This window comes from Malaclemys terrapin, chromosome 11 (assembly GCF_027887155.1).
Source record: "Malaclemys terrapin pileata isolate rMalTer1 chromosome 11, rMalTer1.hap1, whole genome shotgun sequence".
Lineage (NCBI taxonomy): Eukaryota > Metazoa > Chordata > Testudines > Emydidae > Malaclemys > Malaclemys terrapin.
The window spans coordinates 24,190,474-24,202,684 of NC_071515.1; the positions used below are offsets into that span (position 1 = coordinate 24,190,474).

Here is a 12,211-nt window from a genome sequence, read left to right on the forward strand (position 1 = left end):
GGTCTCAGACACCATCCGATGGTCCAGGGACATCTACATCGAGCACATCACCGGCCACCGACGGTACCAGGAGGCGTGAGCCAGAGTGACATTGTTCTCCCACTACGAGAAAGGGACCAAGGGAGCCTTCTCCGTTGGATCATATGAACTGGAACCATAAACTCCCTGAACATTAATCTCACCAAATGAGGGTCAATCCATCTTCATCATCATATCCACTCATTATACTCCATACCGAACATAGCCACTCTATGAACTTCATACCCTCATATCTCAATGCCTGTACTTTGACTCATCAACCCTTTACCCACAATCAGGGATATTGTAGATTATGTATTCCTTATGCCACCCGATCTTAAACCAAACTTTGCACCCTCGATAATCTGTACATTATTCCCTGACAACCAGAAACTTCTATGCTCAAACTCTGTTCACCTTTTTTTTTTTAACGTCATCTTAATAAAAACATTTTAAACTCTTACACAAGTAGGGCATCATCCAGACAGCTCTTGAAAACCCTGATAGCTCACTGAAGTTAGTGGAAAGACTCCCATTGACTTTGGATCAGGCCCCACATTGTCTGAGATGCAACATAGAAGAAGGAATTTAGGGTTCTCGTTATAGTAGGAGTTCATTCAGGGAATTTATTACTTCAGTGCAGAACTGGTCTGAAACCAGATTTTCTGTTCTGAGGGAAATTCCAACTTTTCAAGGGTCGGGGGATCATTCTGAATCTGAAATGTCAAAATTTTGTGAAGAACGAAAATTCAAAAAAAATAAAAAAATTATTTGGGCCCATCAAAACATTTCATCTGGATAACATCAGAATGTTTTGATATGGTAAAAATGCTTCATTTTGACTTTATCATTTTGATTATACTTTTATATTATATTAAAACTGTAAATATTTAAAGTAATATTTTACTACAAGTCAAAATTAAATGAATCAAAACAAGGTTAACATGTTTCATTTTGTCTTTATCAAAATGTCTCAACATCCCATTGAAAATTTCATCAAAACCAATACATTACAGGAACTTATTTTGATTTTAATGAAACCGCATTTTCTGACAGAAAACTGTTTCATCTAAAAAAATTTTATCAGCTTTATATCAGTGTGAGCTTTGCCTCAGTAAGGGCTGCAGGATTTTGTCCTTAGCGTATGTATTCTGACACGACCCTAGATTAGCCAAATATTGAACATAACTGATAAGATGTATCCAATACCTCTCTAAGCACATATACCAATTTCACTACCATATGATTTGAGACCCAAATCTTCAAAGCTATTTTAGTGCATAACTTTCATTGAAATCAATAGGAGTTAGACACCTAAGCACCTTTGAGGATCTAGATATGAGTGCCTAAAAAACAAAACAAAAAACCACCACACAAGCACTGTACAATTTGGCATGAGAATTCTCTCAAACCAAAATACTGCTCACTGAAAACAATGTTATTACCACAAATATATAGAAAATGCAGACTTTATCTACATAGTCTTCGTTTTAGGAAAATATCAAAGTTACCGTAATCGGGAATTACCAGGCAAGTCCCTGACTAAATCATATATAACAAACAGCACCTCCAGAGAAAGCCTACTGACTTTCAGGGGCATTACTTTCTGCATGTATATCAGCAAGTCACCTACCAAAAGCAAACCTTGAGCCAAGATGGGTCCTATAAAGAGACAAGTCCAACACAAAACTAGTATAAGGAGGTGCTAAACCACTGACTTCAATAATGTTGCACTGCAATGCTTACACAAATTCTGAATTTGGCCTAGCTCCCCAGCAACTCCAGCTCATCAATTCAGGTTGTTGGGACATATGAATTAACAGTGTAACATCACAGATATTGTGAACAAAGTATACAGATATTCACAGACAGACCTTAGCAACCCAAGGAGAATATGTGAAGTCCTCTTTTCTTTTATTATAATGTTTAAAAAATTCTTGTTATTATTAAGCATCTAAAATAAAACAAATATATTGAATAGAGCACAAATGGCATGAGAGTCAATCATGCACTAATTCTCTGGAGTCTAATAGAAAGAAACTCTATAAACATCCTTACTGTTCAAAGAGAGTATTTTACTGACCATGCCGGAAGACTGTTTCTGTCTTTTCAGAATTTTTTTCCCCCCATTGTTAACTTTCTCACATTGGTCTGAACAACAAGCAAGTGATGGTACAATCACTATATGGTTATCAAAATTTACTTCAAATAAACTTTTTCATATTTAGACTTTTTGCAAAAGGCATCTAAATCTAAAACTTACTGTACAAGCAACAAAATAAGTTACTAAATAATTCTAATGACACAATCATGAGAAATGTAACTTTCCTTTTTAGTAAAAGTTTTTCCCTCAGATATCTTCATGTTGTAAAGAAAGATGTGCCAAATATCTCAGTTGCCTCACCACACTATCTTCAGAGCACAAACTGAAAGAAATTAAAACCTTAAATTCTTTGATCAGAGGTTTATAAGAGCTAAAAAATGTCCATTGGATAAATATAGCTTCCTGAAGTAAAATAGCCATAACCATATTAGCCAGCCACTTACATAGTTTTCCTGGATTTGAAAATTGCCTGCAAACTACTGAAGGCAGAATAGGAAAAAGACCAGTCTGGCATATCATCAGTACAAGGACTGTCAGACTGAGCCTTAAAGAAACATCTGTAAGTATGAAACAGACCCAGGCAATGTTTGAAAGTATCACACTGAAATTAGGAGTGGTCTTTCAGTACCACAATGACCAAGGAACTCTGATAATATTGTCCCTTCCTCCCCTCTCCCCCGGCTTTATATGTAAAGTCCATTTTTATCAATATAACAAGGACCTATGCCTTAGATTAGGACATCATTGGACAAAGATGTTCTTCCACCTTATGGGGAAGGGGAAGAAATATAGTTCCAAAAGTATACAGATAATGTAGGCAGAGCAGGAATATATGTTTGAGATGCCTCTGAGGAATGTCTTTGCAAAAAGTTGCATAATATTTCAGTAAAAGATATACGTGGGGATTACATAAGTGGACAACCTTCCTATCAATTTATTAAACTATTTATACTTCCAATTTCCAGAAGGAAAATAATAATAATAGCTGACTTCAATGAGAGTTCTATGCTGAGAAACCTTACAAGTTAGAGCACTAAATACTAAGAAGGGACCTCTCCCTTTTAAACTCCATCTTCTATCCTCCTTACTGAGGAAGGGTACGAAAATTGCAATTATACTTTCAACTGCAAACAATTAATTTTGATTTAGCCCTGGATAATTCAACAGAAGGGATAAAAATTATTGAAAGCATCTGAGAGTAATTTAACCAGTGTGACCCTGGGCAAGTCCCTACGCCTCTGTGCCTCATTTCCCCTTCAGTAAAACAGGGATAGTAATAGTTCCTTTATACCATGCTGTGTTTTTTGTCTGTTTATACTGTAAGCTCTTCAGGACAGGGACTGTCTCTTATTATAGGGTTGTACAACACCTAGCGTAGTGGTGAGCTAATCTCAGTGGAAGCCGCTAGGTGTTACTGGTTTTACAAATAATAAATAACCATGACTTTTAACCAGTTGTGAAATTCGTAAAAAGTATTTCTCTCTTGCTCTCCAAATAATGCCTCATTTGTCACCTGTTCACACATACTAAATCATAAAATTACTGATTAGACAAATAACCTTTTGTTTTACTTCTTTTGTTTAAAGCTTCTCAAGAGGTTAGAGTTATAATGGAATTTGAAATATCATGCACACGAAAAAAAATCAATGAGAGTTGTCTGCTTTGCAGGCTCTGGCCTTTAACGTATGACATAGTATTTCACACTTGTCTTTTGCCAAAGGTTATATAGAAGCAGTATAGAAACATAGATCCTTACTCCTTTTACACATTGGGGAAAGAGCGGGGGGAATGAAGTGAGGGGAGGGCACCTGGAATTCCTCCTTGCTTCATTTCAGTTTTTTCTTTCCTTGCTGAAATTCAGGAAAGCAAACTCACTGGTTATGGACCTGGTCACAGCATGATTATAATTCTTATGAAAGTTAACTGTGAAGTAGGGTGGTTGAATACAAATAAGCCGCTTAAAGCAATGCTTCTGAACCTGTCTACAAAGTTTGGACTCACATAAAATTCTCCCAAATAAGCTTTGATAAAGATTTATGAGATCTATAGGTGAAATCCCCAATATAAAAGATTATTATTTTCTCTTTTCTTTTTAAAAGGACAAATCAGAACTGATTTAAATGAAAGGACTCCTGAAAAGGCAGGAGGTAGATGTTCAAAAGTACAAAGTCAATTATTTCTATTTCCTATTTATGCCTTTTTAAAATTCCGCCCATCATCTACAGAGTTGTGAATAAGAGGTTAGCAAGTTAAAATTTGAATGAAAAGAAAAACTATTTTCCTCTCTCTCTCTCTAAATGAGAGAGAACATGTCCAAGGACAAATATTCAGACCTTATACACACTGGACATTATCCAAAAGGGTTCATATCTTACTTACAGTACAAGTCAAATTTAATTTGCTACAGAGAATTTTTTTTTAATTTAAGACTGTACTCAGTTCTTTAAAGCAAATATCCTTTGGAGGTCAAACTCGGGTTGTCAGTTTTGGTTGGATGTATTCCTGGAGCTATCACATGACATAATCTTTAATTAAAGATTAATCTTTAATTCCTGGAGACTCCAGGCCAATCCTGGAGGTTTGGCAACCCTAGCTCAAAACACTCCACTGATGCAAGCAACTCCACTAGCTTGCATGGAGATGCACTCTCTTATGCTACCTCTGAATTTAACACAGAGATCCAAAAGTGGCTACTAAAACAAATTTTAAAAGAGTGTACTTTGACTAAAGTAAAGCTGGATGACTTGAACACTCCTAGTTCAGTTGGACTACTCATATGCTTAAAATTAAGCATGTGTTTAAATGCTTTGGTGGATTGGGGCCAAAGTGCTCAACCCCTGAAGAATCAAGTCCAAAGAAAGTACTGGGATTCTTTTACAATTTATTTTCCACTCGTGCGCTAAGGCCTTGACCCCACACCACTGAAGTCAATGGGAACTTTCCCACTGAATTCAACAGGTGCAGGATAATGTCATTAAAAAAATGCCTCCAACTCATTCCACATAGGCTACAAAACAGGCATCAGAGAATCAAGATTTTTGGTCGCAATCACCTGAGGTTGTTTTAAACCAGTGACCAAGTACTGGATCCTATTACCAACCAGCCATCCAGTCCAGTGGCCTCTACAGAACTACACAGACACTTTGCTGCAGCCTTTGAATGAGTGTTGTTCAGGTTTCTATCATTTTCTCAAACCCAACTCGCTTTTCAGCTGATAAAAAAGAATTTAAAGAAAGCGATGGAACAACATTCTGATTCTGGATATGCGCAAACACACCATTCATTCAAGCTTATTTAGATTTAATGATTTATGAACACAATAATAAAAGTAAGACTGTAAAAGTCTTTATGCTACTTAACGTGCAATGTTTAAATGATTAATTTTCCTGCATATGAAAATTCTTCATCTGAAAACCCTGTGATAGTAAATTAATTATTTTTATAATGTTGATTCTATATAACAATATATATTGGATAGCTGGAGAGCTTTTCCTAAAACATTACAAGGTCTTGAAAGATGCAGACAAAATTAAGTATTTAATTCTTTTACTCCAAAATAAATGAAAACCACTCCCAGAATCATACAATGGGACAATACCAAAGGAAAACTTGGTTTCAAACTGCTTTTCTATAAACACTAAATAAAGCAATCCTGTGGGAAAACAAACTTAATTCTTCATAACTAGTCCCAATAGCAAAATAAGTCAAAACAGAGGATTACTGTAGTATCAGTTTTTTGCAATTTTGCATGTCATCAACCTGAAGTGAAATCTACATGAAATTAATCAGAATGTATTCATGATTTGTGACACCTCATGGAGCAGGGAGATTCAGACTGAAATTTTAAAGTTGCAAGGTCAGTGATGTTCTCTTTACTTTAGGTCAAGATCACGTATCTTGTGAAGCCTTTACACAAGCTTCAAGAGAAAAAAGAAAGTGTCCATCTTAGAGTGTTGGAGTACATACTCAAAGAACCGTGACCCTAGTCCATCAAAGCATTTAAGCACATGTGTAATTTTAAGCACCTGACCAGTCCCATTGAATTCAATTGATTGCTTTTAGCTAATGCTTATAGAAAGTTACACATATGCTTAAGTGCTTTGCTGGATTCTGACCAATTTGATGCAGATTAGTAATTTACACGGGAATATTTCAAAGGAGCCTAAGGGAGTTAGGCATTTAACTCCCTTACACTGCCTTTGGAAATCACAACCTTAAAATCCAACTCTGAATGCTTCATTTATGAAAAAGAATGAACATATGAAGTACCTAGAGCTAAGCATGAATGTTTGTTATTGCTCTGCCTTGGGCTAGATTTTGTCCAGTTTTTGTTCAAGTGCCAGGATCTTCCCCCTGCACAGGGGTCAACCATAGTTGAAGTCTTTTTTTCTCACCCAAGTGCAAGGTCTACTTCTGACTCCTGTCTCCTCGAGTCCTAACCAGGCCAAAAGAACCAAGGAGATATATGAATATCATTAACACATATCTATTAAACAGCCGTTAGAGTGCATCTTCAACACTCTCATCTGAACTCTGCCCACAAATTCATCTCTCCAGGATTCACCGTGTAACTTAAATATTTACAATGAGGGACTGCATAGTTCAGTATATAAAAAATAGCAACTCTCTTTCCTTGAGATCTTTCTTAAAACCTAAACTGAATATATAAATGGAACCTGGGAGTCTTCCCTACCAGATTACAACAAATAGATTGTCAAGGATTTTAGGGTCAAAATTGAACCTGTTAATTTAACTGTAACAATGAGGATGCGAAGCAGACAGTATTGCCTAGCAATCTGGAATGCAATCAGCTTTTAAACATAATTTAATTTATTTGTGTCACTGCATATTTTTCTAAGCAAGAATGAGAGAACTATCAAGGTTGAACCTATTTATTCTGCCTTCAAGTTCTTCACAAATGCTACATAAAAATAAAGATGAGTTGCAAAACAAAAAACTTTATTGCTAGTTCAAAACTTGCCCTATTGTGAAGTTAGCAAACATTTCAAACAAGATATTTACATTGTTGTTTGATGGTAACTGTTGTTGGTCACATAAAGTGACCAGAATTCCCCATATTCCATTATTTTCTTTCCTGCATTAACAACAGCTTGTTAACAGCACTACTGCTTTAGGGCCCAATTCTGCCACCCACAATCTGGTTTCAATGGGAACACATACTTTTGGCTTCAATGGGACTGCTCACGTGAATAAGGACAGCATCAAGTCCGTACATTGGAAATAGTATCTTGAAGATGTCCACTTTCATGTGATCATTAACAAAATTAGTATAAACCAATTTAATCATCTTAAGTGTGTGCCTATAGCCCACTTTATAAAATCTTTCTTTTATCTGATAAAACGATTGCATCTCTGTTGTTTCTAACCAACTGTTTTTCTGATACTTTTGCAACAACAACTGAGGTCTTTTCATCCAAGTTCACATCCTGAAAGTCTTCTTTTTGAAATTCACAAACGACAAAACAACAAGCTACTGCAAGGTATTTGTTGCCCAGATATACCACCCAGTGTTCTTCAACACAGCAGATGTCTCTGTAGTCTGCACCCTTAGCATTTAGAAGGTTTGGAAAATAAACAAGTATGTGTGTGTATTTACACAAGATATTACACGATCTGTTCCATTTCACACAAATGCTGAAGATACCAGTTTGGAGAACACACGAAAAACAATGTGTGTGTATATAACTGCCCACTGTATGTACCTTAGAAACAGAGTGTGAATATACAGTGTATTATCTGTGCCCAAAGCTGTTATATGTGAATGGTTTGTGCTGTACCTGCCTTCCCTCATTTCTAGATCTGCTAAAGGGATGGGAGAAGCTGTTGCTGCTGGAAATGTAGAGCAAAGGGGGATGGCTGCTATATCTCCTTCCCAGCCAGCTCAGCAGCCACCCTGACCCATCCCTCATTTTTCTCCCCCACTCCCCAGATTCTTGCCTATTTGGCCATTCAGGTCAACAGCAACAGATCAGCAGCTGACAGTGACAGAGGGGAGCATCAATTGAGATTTGCTGTACAAACTAAGAGCTTAAATCTGTCCCTGTTCATCTCTCTGTTGCTTCCCTTCCAGCTGGATAAAATTTTGGGTGGGTGGGAAGGGGGAAAACAAAGTCAGTGTTGTCCTCTGCAGGCTAAAAGCTGGGGGGATAGGTCCCCTCCCAAGTACTCCTCCCCTCATAATTCTATTTATGCTCATTTTAATAAGGAGCAATGTTGCTTCTCCTATTTGTTTCTGCATCTATATATTTTTCATTCTTACCTGAAATCCATCCATTCCTGGATTGCTCCTAATTCTTCAGCATAATTTACCCTAACAGTTAAAAATACCTTCAAGAAATGAGAAGTTGAAAGTCTGCTATAGCCTCTCAAGCCTTTTCATAGACCACATTGTAATACAGAGAGTATCTTAGGGGCCATCTCTTCCCATTTTGTATTGTGTGGACCACCTCTCATCCCATCCCAGGCACAATCATCTCTAACCATTCTCACATCTGTGGCATTTACAACAGCGACAACATGAAAGAGGCATATTAGAAAAGTTTTTAAGCTTCTTTTACTGCTGGGGGGGGGAGAGAATGAGAAGAGAAAATATTATGTGACCAGCCAGCGCTCCACAGACCACCACCAAGTGATCTACAAACCATCCGCAGTACCCACACCGCAGGTTGAGAACCACTGGGAAAGGGAGCAATGGAAAGCTGACAACTGGGCAAACATATCCCTCAAAACTATTAGCTGGGGCGGGGGCTGACTGGCTGAAGCAAGTGGGAGACTTTCTCTGCTCCCCGTCAACAACTGCTCCCAACAAGGCATCCCTCTCTCCAAGAAGGGAGATTTGCTCGTGATGAGAAACCTCCCCGGTGGCTATGCACGCCCTGCTCGGATTCAGGGCAGCTTCCTAACACAGGGGGCACGCGCGACCCGCACACACGCGTCCCGTCTCCCCCCCACCACCACCACCCCCCGCGCACACACACACACACACACACACACACACACACCAAAGGCGCAGGGGGTGCCCGCCTTACCTTGATAATACTGCTCCTGCGAGGGGTCGCCTTGGCAGCTTCCAAGAGGCTGGCTTCGGGATCCGCTGCTGCCCCCGCCGAGGTCCCCAGGCTGCCAGGAAAGCGCTCGGCGGCTCCTGCCATAGCCAGTCCGCTGCGGCGCTCCCGTCTCCTGCCTGGAGCCACCGCAGGGATTTCCAGGGATACCGGCTCTAGGCACAGCTCGGCTTCCTCCCCGCCCTTGTGAAGCGCCTCGGGCAGGGCAGGACCCGCCGGTAGCGGCTCCCTGCTGCCCGCGCGTTCTGCCATCACCCTCCCGAACGGGCTCGACTCCCCTCGGGGCACGGGCAGACACGCGGGGAGACAGGAGGGTGGGGCGCGCGGATCTCCAGCCTCTCCTCCTAGTGCACCGCGGCGGCAACTTTCTCAGGGGGAGTCATTGTTAGCCCGGCTCCTTCTGCAGCGGGAGGTGGCTGTGCAGCCCTGCCAAGGCGGCAGCCCCGGAGGCGCAGGGGAGGGTGTCCCTTGTAGCAGGAGGGGGCTTCCCAGCGGCGGGGAAAGGGCGGGCGCACGCCCCGCTTGTGACAGGCAGAACACCAGGGACAAGATCCCGGGGCGCGTGTGCAAGGCAGAAGCAGAGTGCTCGGGGTAAGCTGCAGCCCGCCCGCCCGCGAGCAGGAAGTGCCGCGGCTCTACTCCTCTGTTGTGACAGAGCCAGGCGTGTTTTGACAGGCCAGGCTGACAGACAGGGAGCCGGGCCACTTAGCACAGGAGCAGCTTCTCCGATGGTGCCGGGGGCGCCCAATAGTAATCGCCGGGGGGTGTGGCCATGGAGCAGACTGGAATGTGGGCTCTGCTGGGTGTCCCAGCCACTGGGTACATACAACTATAGCTATCCCCACACACACACACACACACACACACACACACACACCCTGTAGATCACACTCTCACACACGAAGTTTTGAAGTGTGATGGGGCGGTTAAAGAGGGGAGTGAAGAAGGGAGGCGGAAGACGTCTAGTCGCCCCTGCAAGCCAGATATCCAGTCAGCGCAGCCTTGCTTTCAAAGCAGAGAGTGTACTTGTGCTGTAGCAGGCACGTCAGGAGAGTAAGTACCCAGGAGAGAGGCATGGTTTAGGGAAGTTTTGGAGTGTGACTACGTCAAGTTAGAGAGAGACTAGAGAAAAGGCCGGACAAGTTTATGCCCCTGCAAACCGTATAAGCGCAGCCGTTCTTTCAAAGCGGCACTGTGCTTGTATTAGATTTGTGGACATCAAAGCGTGAATGGTTAAAGATATAACTAGAGGGACGTTTCTGGGATGCTCTGAAATTTGACCATGTCACGCTAAAGATACGCTGGGGGGGGGGCAGAGGAGAAAAGGTTCCAAATCTTGCACATTAGCAATCCCAGTAAACGCACGTTTAGAGGAGTCCGCAGGGGTGTTATGTTCACTGTGCAGGGGATGATCAGGGCGGGTGAAAGATATGAACCAGCTCTGTCGCTGAACTGGATTAAAAGTGAGACCGTTCAAAAACTATCACTAAGTAAACTAGCGCGTACGAAACAGGAGGCAGATGCCGCTAGACGGACATTCGGCCAGGCTCATGTGGTACCCCAGTGGCAGGTTGAAGACTGGAAAGGGAGGCCTGATTCAACATTGTTCAGATTGTCAATGTAAAAGACCGCGTAAAGCAGCTCCCGTTTGTATAGCGCGAGAGGTAAATAGGCAGGGCGCGGGGAGACAGTCTCACCCTCTTTTAAACACAACGAGGAGTCCGGTAGCATCTTAAAGACTAACAGATTTATTTGGGCATAAGCTTTCGGGGATAAAAATCTTCACTTCTTCAGATGCAGAAGTGAGGGTTTTTACCCATGAAAGCATGTGCCCAAATAAATCTACTAGTCTTTAAAGTGCCACTGGACTCCTTGTCGTTTTTGTGGATACAGACTAACACAGCTACCTCGTGATACTTCACTCTTTTGGGATGTGCGTGCTGCCTAGCCTGTTTTCAAATATATTTGCCTCTGTCACCGATTTATGCAACAAAGCACCCGCTGTAATCCAATCCAGGCTGCCCAGACCATTCACAAGGGCGGGGGGGGGGGGGGGGAATGTAGGGAGTGGGCTCCTAATGCGAATCTAATTAATTTCTGCTTTCTCCCTACGGAATAAGTGCTTTGACCGGGCTCCGTTTCGCCTGCTGCTCCCAGCGAAGCTAGGGGGAGTTTTCACCTTACACTCCAGTGGGAGACGTTTCGGGTGTAGGAGCCTGGGACTCCGCCTTGACCTTCTCGGCTACGTTTATAAAGAATCAAACGGCCGAGGCTCTGATCAGCGGAGAGAACAAGGAAGCGCCGCAGAACGCTCCACGCCGGGGCATTACAACCTGGGTGCAGGAGAGTAGCTTGCTCAGTCCTCGCTCGGTCCAGCCAGCACTGCTGTGATGTGTTTCAGCAACAACAGCGCCCTCTAGCGCCCCTCCGCGAGACGTTCCAGCAGCAGAGAGGTTCTTGCATGAACCAGTCACTTATTTGCCCCAAGTAAGAGCTATATGCTGCAGCCCTACTCCACGGAAGGTCGGACTGAGTAAGGAGGGGTAGGAGTCGGTCCAGGTGCACGCTATGAACTGTAATAAAAAAAAAAAGGGAATAATTCAGAGCGGAACTTTGAGTGCCTCTGGTTTACAGTGCTACTATATCCTGGGAAATTTCCCAAAATCTGGCAATTGGTGAGTAAAATGTTTTGAATGAAAAATTCCCCAATTTCTCAAGTTGAAACATTTTACTCACCAATTCCCAGGTTTGGGGAAATTTCCCAGGATATAGAAGCACTGTAAAAAACTATTTGGGAAATTTTTAGCACTAGGTTAGGAAAAGTTGGCATCACACTATAGAAGCACTGCTGGTTTAGTTCAGCTGTTGGCAGAAGGGGCAGAGCTTGAAGCCTGGCTCTAGATGGGTTACTGAAGCACAAGGTCCTGCCAAATCTATTCCCCATCTCCACAGGAAGCCCCCCACCAAAAAAAAAAAAAACCCCACCCTTCACCTCCTGAGTCCA

General features: G+C 42.0%; 1 protein-coding gene across 1 annotated transcript in view; it reads right to left on the bottom strand.

The window, feature by feature from the left end:
- The window catches only part of PLCL1 (phospholipase C like 1 (inactive)), a 304,999-nt gene extending 295,183 nt beyond the window's left edge, over positions 1–9,816 (bottom strand). The window contains exon 1 of the mRNA XM_054044587.1: positions 9,172–9,816. Coding sequence (XP_053900562.1) covers positions 9,172–9,459 — 288 coding nt within the window. The 5' untranslated portion in view covers positions 9,460–9,816. The remainder of the gene's footprint in view (positions 1–9,171) is intronic.
- Between the last annotated feature and the right edge of the window lie 2,395 nt (positions 9,817–12,211).